Raw genomic sequence first — 21,680 nt, forward strand, 5'->3', positions numbered from 1 at the left:
CCACATAAACAACAGTTGTTTTGTTTTTTATTTACATAGAGGAAGATAGGTTAGGTGCAGAAAATGTCATGTCACAGAATGTCTCGGAACTTAAGTAAACAGAACAGCACGCCTCTGAAATATGTCATCTTTGTTTGTCTCATACAGGTAACAGATTCATTGTCCTTCATTAGCTATAACAGATGTTGCCAAATGGTGAAATAGAAACGAATCCCTTTAAATGTTGAATGCATTATATCATTTCTCTTTTTTAAGTATTCAAATGATTTTTTGAAGAAAAAGGTTGAAATGATAAGTTTAAAATGCGTTGTTTTAGAGCTCTTTCATGAAAACTACTTGATTTTCGTCAAGAGGAACATTCCCCAACGGGTTTTAACATACTACAGTTTTTAATTGCATATAATATTAAACACGCCAGAGTGAAAAGCTATGGAAAAATAAAAACAGAGTTGCAGTCGAATTCAATTCTCAAAAACTACAAATAGTCCCGTTTGAAAACGAAATCCTCCTAAAATGATGAGTTAAATAATTAAAGATATTAATTTTTGAAAATTTTAATCTTCTTCGTTATTCCTCATGTATTTACACACATTTTCCATATAAAGTCTCCTCTACAACAGTCTGGACTACTCAACAACTCACCCCTTCACATATATTTCAATATATTCCACAGGAATGCAACATGAATGAACACAAAATTAACTTTGAGTTTGAATGTCGTTATATTTCACGTTGGAATATATAATTTCAAAGAATGAACAAACTGTTATTCTCACCTTGCCAAACACCACGAAACGTATATTTCGACCTACTCTATCTATCTATTACACTAGTAGTAAAATCGAAGAAATACCATGTGTTTGCCAGATATCGTAACAATCGAAAGTTGAAATGGCTATGTGTATATTATGCTGGCTAATGGCCTTTTAAAACACAGTACTACCACAACATTTGGCTTGAAAGAAAGCTTCATGCTTTGGTACCGATAATAATGCGATTGAAAATAATGAATAATGGCAGCAGGAAACACTAAGAATAATGATTCTTCTTTGTTTCGCATTTTTAGACCATAGTCTGTTGGAATTTATTGTAACGTTTCGTTGACGGATGTATTAGACATTTTCAGAAGTCTATGTTGTCGCTAAGATTTTAGGTACTCCCGACTTCGGGAATAAATGTAAACAAACAACGACCTAAAAGGTCGAAACACTCCAATAAAAGTAGTTGATGAATCTCACCACTAAATCATGACAGCTGAATCATGCAGAGATTATTTTTGGCTTAAAAACAATTTTATTAGTCTCGACAAATATTGTATAAGTTTCAAAATGTCCGTATAGGACGAAACTGCAGTAACGTCAGTTACAAATAAAAGTGGTAAAAAACATAGAAAGTTTCTTTTTTCTTTTCTTCATTATGATTTTCTACCACGTAGTAACGGCTACATCCATTTATTTATTGAATGCTATTATCGAAAAAACTAAGCATTGACATATTTATTCCTCTCACCACTACTTACAAAGAATAATGGATTCCATGGATGTACACTTCGATGGAATCAAACAGTCAAAAGGCGGTGAATGAAGAAACAGACAGATTGACATCTCATTACATCGATGAGTTGATCGGTGAAAAAAAGAACGCGCGTGAACGATGATTAATATTTATCACACATTCAATTCGAAAATTATCACTCAAAACTCATAAATGAGGTAGAGATAGGTTGACGGGTTAGGTAGAGTTATGATAAAAATGTCTGAATTCTGAGTTTGGAGTCGGAATTTCCAAGTAACAAGTACCAACTGTACCAAGTCACGCTTGTTCATTCAGATTTTATTTTCGAATACGTTTGAAACGCGTTCTTTTCGAAAGTATTCCTGTATTCGGACAAAGCATAGTCCATCGTGCTAGTGATTAATGCGATGTGGATGGTTGGTTTTGAAAAGGAATTTGATGTTACATTACGTAAGTTGTCAGTTTCTGAAATGTAATAAAAATTAAGAGAATTCAAGCCAAGTTACTTCACGACGTTTTGATTGTTAGTATCCACAATCGTTTTCGGGTGACGACTGGACTATTCCTCCGAGAGTTGACTATTTATAGGTCATTCGAGAGCTTTCACGTATCCCCACTTTTCTCTCTCGGCTTCTCCGGTTTAGCGGGAATTGACCGTTTTCCTCTTGATAACAGGTTTCCATATGTTACGTTAGCTTAGGACTACTTGATGTTATGTTGATGAGTCCAAACTTTCTCTGCTAATCCCGACTTGCTGGTTTCTCCTCGTTGAGTGGTTTTCTTATGCTCGGCAATACGGACTTTCAATGGCCTCTGCCAGCTAACCCGCTATATATATATATATATATATATATATATATATATATATATATATATATATATATATATATATATATATATATATATACTCCAACAGTGAGGTTATTGTGTTTTTATCTACCGCTTTCATTGTGTTTTAATTCTTCATCTAGTCATTATAATACAGATAATAAAAGCTTCATGAAGTATGATTATATTTTGAATCATGTAAAATATTGGATGTCAAAGGAATCAACAATCCATGATGTAAATTGGACGCTAACGTCACGCAAGTATGTGTCTCCATTTCTTACTTTCCTATTAAGCCTTCTGGCATCAAGAGTTCTTACTTTACTTTCCGTATATTGCATGACTTCCTCGGTTGTAATCGATAGCCCTACATCCCGAATGTTTTTTCTTGATTCTCGTTATGTTTTTAACGGGTGCAGTTTTTTCCCAATTCCATTGGTGAATCAGAGTAACATTATTCTCATCTGCAATGACCGTAAGGGCCCAAAAATCTGTTTCAGGAATTTTTACCACGCATAGCAGAATCTATCTTTGTACAGATTCTACTTCTTCAATAACTTCTGCATCTTCATTGAATAAGCTAGTTGATGCTATTTCCGTTTCTTACTTATCCAAAGCAGTCTTATGGATAGGGGAAAGTTGGTGTAAATTATTGATGAGGAATTCAAAAGGAGGTGAAAGTTGCAGGAGGAGAAAGTCAGGAGGATTCCCTTCTCCAGGATACGGGGCTCTGTCCCCATACTAGTACTACTGAGGCACTGCCACCAGTAGTGGTGGCAATCGAAATGGAACTAATTCACAGTACTCAGTGAAAAACATATCACTAGGCTCTCTAACTTTTTAATTTTTTTCAACTCACACTCATACACAGTTACTCTTGAATTATTATTTTAATTACTATACTTTAGGAAGAAAACTGGGGCAGATTAAAAGACATGCTTTTTGTACATAAATTGATGAACGCAAAATAACAGATTATATTAAGTTCAACAGTTACTATTATTACTTACATGTTCCAAAGACACATTCTCACGTTTTTGGATCTAAACCTTTTCAATTTCAAGTTGTTGTAGGTCTTTTTTCATGTAAAAATATTTTGCCAATAACACTCGACTTATGGCAGTTTTGATAAGGAAATAATAGAGAAATCCAATAAATTTCAGCATTTTTTTACAGAGATGCAGAGTGCAACTCAAGTGACGCAAAATCAGGGTGTCAGTTTTCAATGTTTACATTTTGATATTACGAATTGATATTACGTTTAACGATTTTTCAACATAACGGTCCATGAATTAGGGATCTCAATAAAATACGTGTGACAGATTTCGATTCTTGCCCTATCTATCAGTATGTATTTTTGACAAAACAAAAGCTGATCGGTAAAAACATCAGGGTTTCTGTGTATTCTTGTCTCACTGATACTCATAAATGATTTTTGGTGGAACCGGCTAATCTTTATGAGATTCATGAATAATAGTGTTCAGTCCCTTTTTTCTTTATTAGTTCACTCCAAAAACCTTTTGCACGACGATGAGAATAACTTGTAATAAATTTATCAGCATGTAATCACGGAAAATTTACTAAAATGTATTCGCTCAAGTTTTCTGCTCCAGTGTTATACGCTTCGCAATCATTCAAAATGGATAACAAAGAACACATATTTTTCGCCAAATAAACTTCACTTAACGGCCAAGTTACTTAAGTGTGGCCTCATTTGCCTTTAACAACAACGTTTGTTACCAACTGGCCGGATAGCCTTAGTTGCTGAGGCAATTGAATCAAAAAGAAGAAGAAGAGAACAGAGGTTATTTGCTGTCATTATTTTAAGCATTTGGATTGGTGGAGAACTTGTAGTGACATTAGTGAAAACACTGTTGGTGTTGGTATAATAAAATTGAAACAAAAATGTCTTCAAATGATAATTTTTTACGGTATACAGAAGATGATTTTGTCAGTGATCCTGCATTTAAGATGGAAATGAACCAGAAAATGAATGTTCCCGATAAAATAAGATTTGGACCTGACGAAAATAACGACCATTTATTATGGAGAAAAGAAAATCTAAATATGAATGTCCCTGATAGAATTTTAGTGGCAGGACATCATCAACATGTAGGTATGTTGCAAATTGATATACCTATGTTGAGAAAATGAACTAATATTGTCAATTTAGGTGCCGTATGTATGTCCTAATTTCGTCCCAGAATGATATTACTTTGCGCTTGAAGCATGTAAACACATCATTGACTTTATGTTCACAGTTTGAATCACTTTGAAGAGTAGATTGAAATTATTCGTCACCTTAACTAAGACATCCAAAGAAGAGGTACACATTTTCAATCCTCTTTTGAAGAGCATCAAAGCTGCGGAGGTAAATGTAGTCACATTCTCTGGGTTGTCAGAAGATCTATAAGGGGTTTGAGCAACATTCACACCAATACCATGCTCTGCTACTAATAACCAAGTTCATTCACATTTCATTTTACCATCTTTTGCTTTATCCATAATTTGCTTCGAAATATGCATTCGATCAACATCCAATCGAACATGTAGAATTTTTTATGCCCATTTGACATAATAAAGATACTTTATCTTCATAAAGACAATATTAAGTTGTATAGGAAACTGCTAACACAATGAAATAAAGATACCGGGAGGTTATTATAAAAATCAAATGAGGCGAGAGTAAAATAAGTACAGTTCTAAGAATTGTTAAAAATTCTGCTAGTGCATAACAATTTTCTAACAGATATGCTTTTAGTGGTTTTTTTATATTATATATTTGCTTTTAAGCTTTCAGGAAGATTATTTTGAATTTTTGGCCCAGTATAAGTCACTTTTAATTTTGCCTTTAGCACATGGAACTGGTTTTTGATTCTCGTATCGTGACTCATTTTCAAACACGTATACACATATTTCAAATGTATAGATTGATGCAAGAGTTAAAATATTATATTTTTTAAAATAGTGTCTACTAGAATCCCATTGCGAAATATTTTCCAAGCATCATACAATGCGCTTTCGTGCAAAGAATACATTTTGTGCTGAAGATGACCCTCCCCAGAAACAAACATTGTACCTAATTCTAGAGTCTATATAAGCATAGTAGATACTAAATAACTGAGCTCTAGTCAATACCGATATCAAATTCATAAAAAAAAACTTCAGGGAATTAAGTTTAGATATCAAATGTTGGCAATGACTTTTCCATAGTCATATTATGACCCTTTTGAGCAAATCGGGAAGTATTTACAACAACAATCAATTGTGTTTCTTGATGAAACATACTTTCATAGTGGAAATACATCTGGACAAATGAACCAAAGGCTTATTTAAACATATTTGGAAGGGGCCAAGACTAAATATCGTCCATGCAGCAGGTGACCCGGGTTTCATACCTAATTGTCGGCTTATATTTAAATCAGGCACAACATCAGGGGGGTTTTTATTCAGAAACAAATTCTGCAAATTATGGTAGATGGTTACAAGAAATTCTTCTTCAGGGCTCTGTAACAATGAATTTTCATTAATATACCTTCCACAAAATTATACGATTATTATGGTTTCAATTTCACAAGAAATAATGAGTTCTTAATTAAATTACTTACCGAAAAGTAGTTTTTTCGTGTTGATAATATACTATTTTAAAAACCACCAGACATATTAGATACATATTTAAAAAAAATTAAAAACATTGCAACAACCAAGTTTCCGAGACAACGCCAGCACCAAAACGACATGAAACAAACGAATGACTTTATCTGAGCTCCTGATAGGGAGGTGTCTGTTTTTTTTATCTATGGTGGAGAGAAAAATAATGAAACAGGCATTTTACTTATCAAATTGAAATATGCAGTATTAAGGCCATCGAAATCTCTTCTAGTGTTAACACTATCACATTTGAGGATATGTATGATTTCTCTCAAAAGAATTTTGGATAAATATGGTTGAACATCTACAATAGTTGGATGATCACAATAAAAAATGTGTCCATATTCTTTTTCATGTTCCACGAGAGCTGTGGGATTTTTTATATTAAGTTTCTAAGAGTCTCATGTGTTCTGAAACTCGTGTTTTAACATTCTGTCCGGTTTGACCAACATAGCATTTGTGACAGCTTCCACCGTTCAATTTGTACACTATATTGGATTGTATTTCTTGTTTTTCGTTTCGAGAAAAAATGTTTTCCAACTGTATTTTCATTTGAAAAGGTCACTTTAATTTGTTCGATACTGAGTAGCATTCCAAGTTCATTAGATACATTTTCTACAAATGGAATTTTGTGATATTTGGGTTTTACCCCTGTATTTTGGGAGGAGAAACTTCTTTCTTTAATTATTTTTCTGAGGGCTCTAGGAAACTTATTTTTTACTAGGTAATTCTCAATTAATTGGGGATTTTTGTTATGGAATTCAGAATTGGAAATGGCGATTGCTCTTGTTTTCAAATTCTTTATAATGTTGATTTTACTCTGAAAATTATGTTTCGAAAAATAACTTAAAAATCTCTCAGAACAAGTTGGTTTATAAGCAAGAGCAATTACCATTTTTATTTTAACACCAATAAAATATTTTATTCTATAATCCAGTAATTCGAACATTCCAATAATCTGGCACCTTCTGGTTTTTAATAGTGGTTACAAAAGTCTGCCATAAAATGTATTACAAAGTCAAATTGGGAGGCTAGTTGTAGGCCTTTATTTTCGGCTCTAGGAATAATGACTGTTTATGCCTTAATTATATACCATAAACTAATATATATTAAAAAAATATTGAATGCTATGAAACTCATGAAGAGATACATGAATATGGTATAAGGTTCAAAACCAGAATAGTTGAACCAAAAACAAGGCTTCAAAAAACCACCAGAATTGATATGGGACTCTATGACAACTTACCCTCTCAATTTCGAGATTAACCTCCAAAAAAATTCAAATCCAAATTGAAATGTATCTTATCTAGTAACTGTATTCACAACTTCCTCAAGAATTTACTCAGTTGATCATTGAAAATCAACATTTGTTCATGGATAATCACAGTGATTGAATAGATAGATAGATAGATAATATATGTGTCTCTTTAGGTTGTTCTTACAACATGAGATATGTCAAAAAAAAATGAAAAACAATCAACAAGTACAAACATATTAACAATAGTCAATTTCACACAAAAGTTGAAATATATTGGATGGATACATATTAAAAACAGTGCATACAGGCTGATTCACGGTGGATGGCACATTAGACGTTTCTGGTGAACCAGACAACGGATCACTTTGAAAATTCAATGGAGGGCATATTCGGACATTCTCTAGCCAACTAAAATATTTTCGACAATGCGGTGTTGCCGCTTCTATTAGAAAGCAGTAGCAACTTTGATTTTTCAAATGAAACACTCTGTATATAATATTATTTTTGGAATCTCCAACAATTGCCCGTCAACTTTTCTTGATACTTCCCTATACCTATCTGTTACCGTTTTCGAAATAAAAATTAATTTCAATTTTTTTCTTCGAAAATCATGACTTCTAAAAATGCCGATATCTTTTAGTTAAGAAGTACTATGATATCGAAATTTGGTTTGGAGTTAGGTGATACTTGGACACTTCCCACACGTCAGCCTAATCTCCGTTACTTCAATACAGGGTGGTAAAAAAATACAGTTTTTTCGTTTGCTTGAAAAAGTTGCTGAAATTTGATTATTTTAAATGGAACACCCTGTATATTATTGAAAATTCGGAAAACTGCTGAAATTTGCTTTCTTTCTATGTATATCATACCTATACCTAACTAGTCAAGTTTCGGACTTATGAACATTTATTTGTGAAAATGTCCCTTCAGAATGGTATTTCCATTCGGTATTTGGTAAGCAGGCCATGATTACTATTTGACAGTAGCGTTGTGACATTCTCCTAATAATATCGACATTTTCGTCACTTCAGAAGTTGCAAATACCTTCAAAACGATGGAACAAAACTATTCAAACGAAGTTCTTATGAATTTGTTTATTATTTTTGGACAGTGACAAAATTATCAGCAGAACATGTAGAAAGTTCAATGAAACGTATCCGAATCTACCGCCAATGAACCTCAAGAAATTTATACGAATTCAGAACAATTTCAATATGTTTGGATAAACTTTAAAAAAGCACCAAGAAACTTGAAATTGGAAATATTGATATGAATAATTATAAAAAAGTAAAACAATCATGTGAAATATTTCAAAATATGTTCGAATCGCTGGCCGTTCACTTCCAAGCACTTTAAAATGCGGGTGTTGACTGCTTTCGTGGTGGCAGATCTGATTTCATTGGGATCCAAATCTTCAAATGTTTGGGCAATCCTTTCTAACAATTCATCTCTCGAACGCACGGGTATTTTGTAAACTTTTTCTTTAAACATTCCCCACAAATAAAAATCTAATGGATTAAGATCGGGTGATCTCGCTGGCCAATTCCATGGTCCCAAGCGCCTCATCCAACGATCGTCAAATAGTCTATCCAGTTCTGCGCTCACTTCTCTTGTGCAATGTGCAGGAGCTCCGTCTAGTTGGTACCAACAGTTTCGATAATCTTCGAGTGGCAAATTATCCACGAAACTGTCTACAGTATTCTCCAAAATATTCAGGTAGCTTCTGGATGTTAATGACTCCTCGTATATCACGTACCTCAATTTGTTGTTCATCAACATGCAGAAGACATTAAAACTAAATTTTTCTTGAAATCCGGCTTCTTTTGTGACGTGAGGATTTTCACTGGACCAATAATGACGATTTTTTTCTATTGAAAATCCCTTCTCTCGAAAATTTCGATTCATCAGTCCAAATAATTTTATTTAAAAAAAGTGGATCTTCTTGAATGCGTGTCAACAACATTTCACAAAATTCTATTCTCTGTTGAGGATCTTGAGGCTTCATTGCTTGAATTTTGGTGAATTTATAATCATGCATTTTATGTCTTCGCAAGATTCTTTGAACCGATGAATATTTTATACCCAAATCTTCTTCAGCACTTCTTATCGATGACTCGGGAAATGCGTGAAAATATGCTAAGACATTAATCTGGTTATCTTCGAAAGTTACGGGTCGAGGCAAATGTCTTGGTGCTTTTAAATTTCTTGAGGTTCATTGGCGGTAGATTCGGATACATTTCATTGAACTTTCTACATGTTCTGCTGATAATTTTGTCACACTGTCCAAAAATTATAAACAAATTCATAAGAACTTCGTTTGAATAGTTTTGTTCCATCGTTTTGAAGGTATTTGCAACTTCTGAAGTGACGAAAATGTCGATATCATTAGGAGAATGTCACAACGCTACTGTCAAATAGTAATCATGGCCTGCTTACCAAATACCGAATGGAAATACCATTCTGAAGGGACATTTTCACAAATAAATGTTCATAAGTCCGAAACTTGACTAGTTAGGTATAGGTATGATATACATAGAAAGAAAGCAAATTTCAGCAGCTTTCCAAATTTTCAATAATATACAGGGTGTTCCATTTAAAATAATCAAATTTCAGCAACTTTTTCAAGCAAACGAAAAAACTGTATTTTTTTACCACCCTGTATTGAAGTAACGGAGATTAGGCTGACGTGTGGGAAGTGTCCAAGTATCACCTAACTCCAAACCAAATTTCGATATCATAGTACTTCTTAACTAAAAGATATCGGCATTTTTAGTTGGCTAGAGAATGTCCGAATATGCCCTCCATTAAATTTTCAAAGTGATCCGTTGTCTGGTTCACCAGAAACGTCTAATGTGCCATCCACCGTGAATCAGCCTGTATAATGCATACTAAATAGATGAAAATGAATCAGCCACACTTTTGAATAAAATCGTCTAAAGTATAAAATGCTCCTTGGATTGAGAACTTTTTCAGTGTATGTTTAAAAGTTTTTATTTTTGTTTCCGATTTTATGGTTTCAGGCAATAAGTTGAATAAATATACACCTGCATACAGAGGTGATTTTTTGTGATGTGATCTGAGTATGGGATGTAAGTGAAAGTCATTTTTCTTTCTCGTATCGTATCTGTGGTACTCACTGTTTTTGTTTAGTTTTCCTTTATTTAAAAGGGTGTACGTCAGTAATTTATAAAAATAAATAGATGTGAATGTTAAAATATTGTTATTTGTGAAGGTGTTCCTACACGATTCTCTGTAGTCTAAATCATATATCATTCTGATAAACTTTTTTTGTATTCCAAAGACTCTGGATGTTTCTGTGGAGCTTCCCCATACTTTGATGTTGCAGCCGATGGTGCTATATACCAGTGCATAATATAAATTAATCAAGTAAGGTCTATGAAAATTTGACTTATAATAATAATAATAAATTTTATTTAATCTTTAGAAACACATACAGTTTATCGATACGCCAACAAAGTATATCTGAAATAGTCTAAAATTAAAAACATTACAGGTTATTAGCTCAAAATTGAGTAATTAAACAACATTAACATTAACACGCAAGTTAAAAATATCGACTTTATAGACTTGTAACAATATTCATTTAGTCTTTAGGAAACATAGTCAATACAGGATAACATAATTGAATCATAATTGAAAGATATCACATCAGTTTAATTTTCAACTTAATAATCTAGTAACTATCACATGCTATATATAGCTTTCTACTTTAAGCAGTCAGTTCGAACAAGTCTCTAACCTCCCAATTACATCAGAAAATTCATCAATGTTATAAATAGGGTTTGTACTCAAAATATTTTTTAACTTTTGAATGTTTTGCTTGGTAATTGACGAAACTGAGGTGGTAGTAAATTGTATAGCCTGATACCGACATTATCAGTTCTCTTCAATCTATTTAATTCCTGTACAAGATCTGTTTTATGTCTTGTATTTTGTATTGTAATGATGTATGTCTGTGTGCATGGTATGTTTATTTAAGTTTTCCTTAATGTTTAGCAGATTTTCAAATACAATAACTGAATATAGAGTCATAATTTTCATAGCTTTAAATAACGGTCGACAGGTTTCACTGGGTTTACTCGAGGTCATGGCTCTCACGGCTGCTTTTTGAATAATAAATACTTTGTCTAGATGAATTTTAGATGCTGAACTCCAACTTAGAATCCCGTATTTCAGAATTGAATGGAAAAGGGAATGATATGTTATTAGTGCTGCATTTTGGTTTATAACTTTTTTTATCACTCTTATTGCATAAATTGTCTTACTTAGTCTATTGCACATATTATTTATATGTTCTGACCATCTTAAATTTGAATCTATATTTACCCCCAAGAACTTGACCACCGATTGTTCGTTTATATTCGATTTATTGATTTCAAAAGTTAAATATTCTGTTTTTTGTTCGTTCAATATTAACTCGTTTGGTATAAACCAAGATTTTGCTTTATCTAAGATTATATTCAGGCTTTGTTGCGTGCAATTTAATTCATCAACTGTTTTACTCAGCGTTGCATCATCTGCATACATTATTGTTTTAATATTTACTTGGCCCATGGTATGTGGTAAATCGTTAATATATATAAGGAACAATAGTGGGCCCAGTATGGAACCCTGAGGCACCCCTCTGATTTGAGTGTATAGAGCGCATAATATAGTTTATTTAGTTTTTTGCAAATAGAATCTATTTGGTTGTTAAATGAGAACTTGTAGTCTAGTTCCATACCTAAGTATCGTGCTGACTCTGATGTGTTTATTTCAATATCATCAATATTTATTGTAAGATTGTGTGTTCGCCTGAGGGGACTTGTAAACTCTATGAACACCATTTTGTCTGTATTATTAATTAGATGATTCACCTCACACCAATGCGCAAATTCCTCTGTAACCAATTTAATTTTTTTTTTGGAATTCAGCAGCGGTGTCAGCCACAACAATAACTGTGGTATCATCCGCATAAATAAAGGTTTGTCCATGCTTAATGTGAATGGGTAAATCATTCACATAAAGCAAAAATAGCAAGGGGCCTAAGACACCACCTTGGGGAGTGCCAATTGTAATGTAAAAGTTATCAGAGAACTCGTCCTCAATCTGCACCTTAAGCGTCCTCCCAGATATATATGATAGGATCCACCGCTGAACTGGGCCTCGTATACCTATTGCCTCTAATTTGGTTGGTAAATACTCGTGCTTTATGGTGTCGAATGCACGCGACAGATCAAAGAAAAGTCCTCATACAACTTTGTTTTTGTTAATATTATCATATATATTGTGTCAAATCAACAGATGCTGTCTCCACTGAGGGGTTAGGTCGAAATCCATGCTGAGATGGAGTAATAATATTATATTTGTTTAAATAGTTGATTATTTGGTTGTACACTGCTGTTTCCATTATTTTGGAAAAACAGCTGAGGAGGCAAATCATCCTATAATTTTCAACACACTGTGTATCCCCTTTTTTGAATATAGGAATCGACTTTGTGATTTTTAGTGCATTTGGGAATGTTCCACTCATTACAGAGTTGTTTACTATTAACGTTAAAGTGCTAGATATAATATCAACTGATTCTTTTAGAATTGTGGCAGGAATTTCATCAATGCCAGCAGAAATTTTTTCCTTCAAGTTAAGAATTATATGCTTGATGTCATGTTCAGTAACGGGAGCGAAAAACATGGAGTTTGGACTCATCGCTTCAACTTTGGTACACATATCGCAATGGAGATCAAGGGAATCTATTTCCTCTTTGACAGAGTTAGCAAAGTGAACTCCAAATACATTTGCTATTTCTTTATTTTCAATTACGATTTTGTGATTGTAATTTAAGGTGATTTTCTGTTTTTGTTTTACGCGGTTGGTTTTGTTGTTCACCAAGTCCCATAGTTTTTTCACTTTATTGTTGGAATTTTGAATAATATTTGTATGATAATCCTTTTTTGCAATGGAGATCTCTCTATCAATTTCCTTTTTGATCTTTTTATAGTATTCATGTATTACAGGATCATTGGTATTTTTCCGCAACCAATTCATTTGTTTTAGATCATCCAGCTTTGCATAGAGTTCATTTGAAAATGAAATTTTTCCTCAACTCGATTTTTTTGATGGTTTCATTTTTTGCTTGGGTATTGCAACATCGAAGCACCATTGGAAATGTGAAAAGAAGTTATTGAACATGACATCAACACTCTCATTTTGTTCATATGAGAAGTTGTCCGCGATTAATAGTGATTTAAATTCTGATATTGAAACGTCATTAATTTTCCGAGTGACAATCTATTTTATATTTTTGATTTCATTCATTATATTACATGTCAGTCTTTGGGCAAAGCGATCTTATACCCCCATATCATAGACCTTAGAGGAGACGTACACTATGTTGGTAACTATATAATCCAGTCCATTAGAAGTTATCTTTTCCCCATATTTTGCCCCATATAATTTCCCATTTTATTGTTAAGGTAAATATTCATACATTTATATTTCATTCATTTGATACAACATTTCACATTGTATATTTTTTTAACATTTTATACATCATACTTCATTTATTTTATGCGTTTACATTTTATATATAATTCATACATTTTACATTTTATACAGTGTCACCGATAAAGTCCGCATCAAATGGGAAACTTTTTTATTTATCGTTTTATGTGAAATTTGATTTTGGCAGTAGATTTTGCTTAAGAAATGATGTCAAATGGCGTCTACAAAATAGGTCACGTGATTTCCTTAACCTGTCAAAATTGACATTTAAAAAAAGAAACATCGAAAAATGACATTATTCTTCAAAATATCCAAAAACATCAAAGGATAAAAACATTTTCTTTTGTAATTTTATACCCACACACCAAGTTTCAAACCCATAATAAGTATTTTATATTTTCACTATTTTTCCGCACTCCTGCTTTTTCTACTTATCAAAATTTAAGCACACCTGTACTAAAATCATTTATTTTAACTAAACTCGTCACCGAATTTCTTTTTTTGTAATATAATAATATTTTAAGAGCCTCTTTGATGTTAAAAACAAATTTTGAAAAATAAAAGTTGTCAAACTTGATGCAAAGTTCATCTAGTTTCAACGGGGCTTTCAAAACTATACAGTACTTGAGTTTTTTAATGAGCAAATGGCCTCACAATATGAATTAGAACAAAACGGAACATTAGGAAACATCATTTCGTGATTCTTGAAGCCCATTCAATAAAAGAAAAAAAACTCATAGTATTTACATTTACCTACTCCGCTAACAACACTAATTTAAAAAAACTGGGTAGGCTGTGAAAAAATATGAAACTACATAATGTGTTTTAGAAAACGTCACTGTCACTGAATAAATTAATGCCCGTTAGTTCAATGTAATGTATGAAAATTAAAATAATATGTTATCTTTACAAGAAAAAATTGAAATTGTGCTAATTTGTGGTGAAAACACATTGCATCGACAAGTGGCTGATATTTTTAATGCAAGACATCCTGGTAGACATGTACAGCAATCCACTGTAAGTAGGATTTTAAAAAAAATTAAACTGACTGGTTCAGTTGAAAATACTTTTAAAAAACGTCATAACCCATCACGCAATAATGATGAGGTTCAGTTGGCTGTCTGCCCGGATGTTATCGAACAGGGAAAATCAAGTATTACCAATATTGTTGATAGAACTGGCGTTAAAAGAGAAAGCGTAAGAGCAATTTTACATAAAAATAAATTCAAACCCTACAAACCCAAATTTATAAATACCTTAAAGGAAAGAGATTTCGATGTTCGACTAGATTTCTCTTTCTGGTACCAAGGAGAAGTAGAATTAAACAGAAAATTTCCTTACAAAATCCTATGGACCGACGAAGCTACCTTCACATCGAACGGCATAGTCAGTTCCCAGAATTGTAGGTGGTGGGCTCAGGAAAATCCTCATTTTGTGATAGAATGTCGGGACCAATATTCATTTAAAACAAATGTGTGGTGCGGTGTTTTAAATAATCAGGTAATGGGACCATTCTTTTTAAGACACAATTTAACTTCTCAGGATTATTTGCAATTTCTAAATACTGAGATCAGTGATATAGTGGACAATATGCCGGTTGAAATAAGACACAGTCTGTGGTATCAATGTGACGGGGCTCCTATTCATAGTTCAAGACAAGTCAAAGAGAAACTATTAGAAATGTTTAGGGGCAAAGTTATTGGGCGAAATATGGAGCAAATATGGCCGCCTAGGTCGCCAGATTTAACCCCACTAGATTTTTTTCTTGTGGGGTTACTTAAAACAAATCGTTTATAAACAAAGACCTTTTCGTGACGTGAATCACCTAGAAACTGTTATTAGAAACTCTATTTTAAACATAAACCCTGTGAGTATCAGCAACTCAATAAAAGATGTAGTGTATTTAATGTCGTGAGTCTTTTTTTCGTGTTTTTTTGCTATTAGGTATAGGTACATGTTTATTTTCAGTTCCTTTTAATTAAGATTAAATTCCACTGTATTTTTTGTTAAAAAAACAATAAACACTCTAAGATATTGTTTCCTAATGTTCCGTTTTGTTCTAATTCATATTGTGAGGCCATTTGCTCATTAAAAAACTCAAGTACTGTATAGTTTGGAAAGCCCCGTTGAAACTAGATGAACTTTGCATCAAGTTTGACAACTTTTATTTTTCAAAATTTGTTTTTAACATCAAAGAGGCTCTTAAAATATTATTATATTACAAAAAAAGAAATTCGGTGACGAGTTTAGTTAAAATAAATGATTTAGTACAGGTGTGGTTAAATTTTGATAAGTAGAAAAAGCAGGAATGCGGAAAAATAGTGAACTTATAAAATACTCATTATGGGTTTGAAACTTGGTGTGTGGGTATAAAATTACAAAAGAAAATGTTTTTAGCCTTTGATATTTTTGGATATTTTGAAGAATAATGTCATTTTTCGATGTTTCTTTTTTTAAATGTCAATTTTGACAGGTTAAGGAAATCACGTGACCTATTTTGTAGACGCCATTTGACATCATTTCTTAAGCAAAATCTACTGCCAAAATCAAATTTCACATAAAACAATAAATAAAAAAGTTTCCCATTTGATGCGGACTTTATCGGTGACACTGTATATTCATATTTAGTAATCTCTTGAAATGTATTTTATCTTGTATGTAGATCATATATGTTTTTTTATTCTTCAATATCCCATATCACAATCATTGTCAACCTCGATTATATTCCCAGGACTACAAATTATTCTATCTATCTTTAGTTATTTGGGTTAAGGTTTGGACGTGTCTATAAAATGTAAAATTTTCTTGAGACAAATAAAAATGAAATGAAATGAAATTAGGGAGATTCTACTGTATTTGTTCTGTTTAAAATCTGTTTTTTCGTTAACCAGCTATCACACCTCTACGAACGACAACCCTCAGAAGCTTGTGCGAGCTAAGGATTAACGAGGACTTACCTTTTAACGTGTGATTCCTAACACGGGTTGGACGATAGCAAGTGAAAATCGATTGTTCAGACTAAGGCTTGAACCACCGACCAACACGGCAGTCAATTCGAATTATATATAATTATTTTTCACTCGCCCTCAATTTTATTTATTTTTAACAACTTCATAGGTATTTCACAAGTCTTGACATTGTACTCCCGAAAAAAAAAATATTTCAGGAAGTTAATTGTACATTTTATAATGAAAATACCCCAAAACAAATATCGAAGTCTAATTATCCCTCTCAATTTGCAGGGACTAAAGCACCGCCACCGGAGATAGTTTTTGACAATTGTCTTCTCGCTTCTGAGCCATACCCTCGTGATCTTCCTAGAGTTGCCACGCCACCAAGAGTATTAACGCTGGATAAATACTCTTTTCCAGGTATAGAAGATACGGAGGAATCAGATAATGAATTCGAACCAAGTTCGAAAGTTCACTTTGACAATCCAAATCCTAACTCATTTAAAGAATCATCCCAGCCTGTTCTGGTGAGTGGAGAGGGAACATTGTCGTCTGCCGAAGAATTGTTACACTTACGAAGACAAATGGCAAAATTAAATAGACGGGTTATGACTTTAGAATTAGAGAATATCAACAGGCTTCAAAAAGAAAAAATTGTTGTTGGATTTGGTATTGCTTACTTTCTGTTCAAATTGATTATATGGATGAACAAAGAATGAGAAAATTTCTTATAGGCAGTTATATTTCAGTTGATTGTAAAAAAAAATATAAAACCAAAACAAAACCGTCTACTTTTTATCACGCTTCAGGTTTTTTTATTGAAAATTCACAGTGATCTAGGTATTAGTTCTTCAACTTGACAGCTTCTTTTTGACTTCACAGTTCAATTTCCTTTTGTCTGCAGAATAATTCTTATTGAAAACCTTGAAAATTGAAAGAACTGAAAATTCATAAAGTAAAAAATTGAAAAGGAAAGAACCAAAGGCGCCCAAGTGATTTTTTTTCAAACTTCAACTTACGCATGCATAACAAATGAGAAGGCTTACTTTTGTTTATTCGTAAAATACGTTAAGTGAAAGAGCAACCTCAAAACATTTATTGATGGAGAGAAAAACAAAGCTGAATATTTTTTGGGAAAGAAAGTTTTTGGCTTTCTACTACTCCATCTTGATACAAAAAAAGAAGAGGGAATCTTTCAAAGAAAGGACGGAAGTAATCAATTTGAAAATAAGTAACTCTATATCTCTATAAGTAACTCTATTTTTTTTCTTAGGCGTAATTCAATGTTTATATGAAAGTAGTTGTTTCAGAAGGACTTTCTTTCAGTTTGTGTCTGAAAGTTACTTCTTTGCATGATCTACACATGTATGAAGGAGTTACTTATTTTCAAATTGATTACTTCCTTCCTTTCTTTGGAAGGTTCCCTCATCTTTTTTTGTATCAAAATGGAGTAGTAGAAAGCCAAAAACTTTCTTTCCCAAAAATTATTCACTCCTAAAAATATAACCCCTTCAATTCAAATAAGATTCCTCTTGGCTGGGATTAAATCAAATAGGTGAATGAATGTCATTACGATGTCATCGATGACATAAGCAGATCAAGCTTATTCCGTGACATTGAAAAATCGTAATTCATGAATGAATTGTTTGTATTTTCTATAATGTTATCCAATTTGGCACTGAAGAGCCTTGGGGCAAGTGTCTTTCGGCGAAACATCAATGTATACCAGTGAGGATGACAGTGTTCCATGTAAGTGCAATTTGTTGCCATTCATTTAAAGTAGAACCCCTGTGAATGATATCTGATTTTATTCCACAACGAATGTTTGAAATACAAACTGAGTATAGAAAAGTATCTTCCGTATAATTCAGTGTTCATATAGAAGTATTTGTTTCAAAAATGTTTTTTCTTTGGTGTAATTCAATGTTTATATGAAAGTAGCTGTTTATGGAGGACTTTCTTTCAGTTTGTGTCTGAAAGTTACTTCTTTGTACTTGATGCTGAGGAGTACCTAAATTTTTAAAAACTGTGTTGATATATCAAAGTACGTAGAACTACGGGCATTTTTAAAACGCATATGTGAAAAATATGCTCCAGAACAGTCAAAAACAATGTTTAAAAGATACACCTGATAAAAAGTATTTGCTGATGAAGATATGAATTGAAAATTTTTAAATTGTTATCGAAAAATGAATGCTTGATTTTGATTTCAGGCTGCTTTAGCTATTGGCCTTACAGGGGCATGTCGTTGTGATGAACTTCGAAAACTGATGACATGGTTTGACCCTTTTAATAAAATTACCCGATACTAAAACCAAGGTTCCTAGAAATTTCACAGTCACAGGAGAATTCTACCAAATTTATAAAAAAATATGTGAAGCTTTGACCATGCACAAATGAAACACCTTTTTTTTTAAATTACAAAAATAGCAAATGTACGAAACAGCCTGTGGGGATAAATAAATTTGGCACCATGGCGAAAGAAATAGCGAAATTTTTGCAATGACCGAACCCTGAATTATATTCTGGCCTTTATTTCCGAAGGTCATCTGCAACTATTTTAGTTAATGCAGGGGCAGATCTTTTAACTTTAAAACGCCATGGGGTTGGAAATCCAGCAATGTTGCTGAATCTTACATCAACACCTCCATAGCTAACAAAATGAATATTTCAAAAACTATAGTAGAATCCATTCAGCCTCTAGCGCCATTAGAACCTGAACACAACAAGGCTGTGGAAGCTCAGTACGTTTCCCCATCAGCTAATACTTCAATTACCGAAAACATGTTGAAGCAAAACGACCTACCAGGAATTACTGTTAATTACTACTTTAAATAAAATATAAAAATGAGTTAATGACATACAAGTATTATTATATATGTATTTTAATGTTCAATACTTGAAAACAACGCAATCGTAGAAAAAGTACAGTGTACAATGCGTGAGAAAATGACATATTTCTCACTCGCTTGATTTGCGCTCGTGGGAAATATGTCGTTTTTCTCACTTGTACAATATATTATTAAATGTGATAAGCATTTTAGGGACATGATTTCTTTCATATATTACATTGTAGATTTTGAAAATGTTATGTCTAATTGCACACCTGTTTCCGCACGAACAGCATCTGCTTTTGAAACAATAGCTTCCACTAGAACTCCTCTTTCTGAATCAAATAAGGTGATTTTTCTTGTCACCATCTTTAGGCTTCGAATGTCCTATTTTAAAAATTGCGCCGAAATTTGTTTGAAGGTGATTGACAATGTTTCGTGATGAATTTCACTAGTTCGGACTTCCATTGTCTATTATATAATATGATTTGAAATCCCTGAAACAAGTAAAAAAGAATAATTAAAAAGAGAATAGTTGAAAATAACAATTATATTAAGCAACAATAAACCTGAAATGAAATGATAGTGAAATAACCTACAAGTAAAAATATAATAATTGAATAAATGAAAATTAAAGGAATGCAAAAAGAAAATAATAAAAAATAAAAAAATAAAAAAGTGTAGAGATTCCAAGTCACGTTAGTTCACGACGTTTCGATTGTTGGTATCTACAATCGTCTTCTGGTGATGACTGGACTGATTCCTCCGAGAGATGACTATTTTATAGGTCGTTGAAATTTTTTCACTTCCTCTACTTTCCATTTTCCGCTTCACTGATTCCGTGAGAGATGACCGATTTGGCGGGAGTTGGTCATTTTTCGTTTGATGATGGGTTTCCATATGTTTCGTATATCTACGCTGACCTGGCTGAATACGTTGTTGGACAACATGTATGCGGCTTCCTTAAATTTTCTCCTGAACCAATGTTCCTCTCTGTGCAAGATCTCAGCTTGGGACCACTCGATGTTGTGTTGATGGGTCCAAACATGGTCTGCTATTCCTGATTTGCTGGTTTCTCCTCGCTGTGTGTGCTTCTTGTGCTCGGCAATGCGAACATTCAATGGCCTCTTAGTTTCACCAATATAGGATTTTCCGCACTCACAGGGTATCCGGTAAATGCAATTCTTGGAATCGCAGTCCGCGTTTGGGGGCCTGGTTCTCGTGAGGCTGCTACGGATAGTGTTACCGGATCTGTTACTATCCGTAGCAGCCTCACGAAAACCAGGCCCCCAAACGCGGACTGCGATTCCAAGAATTGCATTTACCGGATACCCTGTGAGTGCGGAAAATCCTATATTGGTGAAACTAAGAGGCCATTGAATGTTCGCATTGCCGAGCACAAGAAGCACACACAGCGAGGAGAAACCAGCAAATCAGGAATAGCAGACCATGTTTGGACCCATCAACACAACATCGAGTGGTCCCAAGCTGAGATCTTGCACAGAGAGGAACATTGGTTCAGGAGAAAATTTAAGGAAGCCGCATACATGTTGTCCAACAACGTATTCAGCCAGGCCAGCGTAGATATACGAAACATATGGAAACCCATCATCAAACGAAAAATGACCAACTCCCGCCAAATCGGTCATCTCTCACGGAATCAGTGAAGCGGAAAATGGAAAGTAGAGGAAGTGAAAAAATTTCAACGACCTATAAAATAGTCATCTCTCGGAGGAATCAGTCCAGTCATCACCAGAAGACGATTGTAGATACCAACAATCGAAACGTCGTGAACTAACGTGACTTGGAATCTCTACACTTTTTTATTTTTTTATTTTTTATTATTTTCTTTTTGCATTCCTTTAATTTTTATTTATTCAATTATTATATTTTTACTTGTAGGTTATTTCACTATCATTTCATTTCAGGTTTATTGTTGCTTAATATAATTGTTATTTTCAACTATTCTCTTTTTAATTATTCTTTTTTACTTGTTTCAGGGATTTCAAATCATTTTATATAATAGACAATGGAAGTCCGAACTAGTGAAATTGCGCCGAAATATTCTCAACGTCCACTATGACCCACCTTGTCAGATGGGTCGTTGTGAGCAAAGATGCCAACTGCTCAATATCTTTTCCCCT

General features: G+C 33.2%; 1 protein-coding gene across 1 annotated transcript; it reads left to right on the forward strand.

The window, feature by feature from the left end:
- The first annotated feature begins 4,179 nt into the window (after nucleotides 1-4,179).
- Nucleotides 4,180-17,508, forward strand: Tango11 (Transport and Golgi organization 11). The gene is made up of 2 exons (XM_023171010.2): nucleotides 4,180-4,459; nucleotides 16,997-17,508. Exons 1-2 carry the CDS (start codon nucleotides 4,249-4,251, stop codon nucleotides 17,422-17,424), a joined length of 639 nt encoding a protein of 212 aa, XP_023026778.2. The 5' UTR covers nucleotides 4,180-4,248; the 3' UTR covers nucleotides 17,425-17,508.
- Nucleotides 17,509-21,680: the final 4,172 nt, after the last annotated feature.

This window comes from Leptinotarsa decemlineata, unplaced genomic scaffold (genome assembly GCF_025532065.1).
Source record: "Leptinotarsa decemlineata unplaced genomic scaffold, Ldec_3_MD MMD2_P_RNA_scaffold_4, whole genome shotgun sequence".
NCBI classification, from domain to species: domain Eukaryota; kingdom Metazoa; phylum Arthropoda; class Insecta; order Coleoptera; family Chrysomelidae; genus Leptinotarsa; species Leptinotarsa decemlineata.

What these genes read in the sequence shown, in the direction of transcription:
- Tango11 (XM_023171010.2), top strand. Translation starts at nt 4,249, where the DNA reads ATGTCTTCAAATGATAATTTTTTACGGTATACAGAAGATGATTTTGTC. An exon ending in AGGACATCATCAACATGTAG is followed by an intron (nt 4,460 to 16,996) that starts GTATGTTGCAAA and finishes CTCAATTTGCAG; the next exon opens with GGACTAAAGCACCGCCACCG.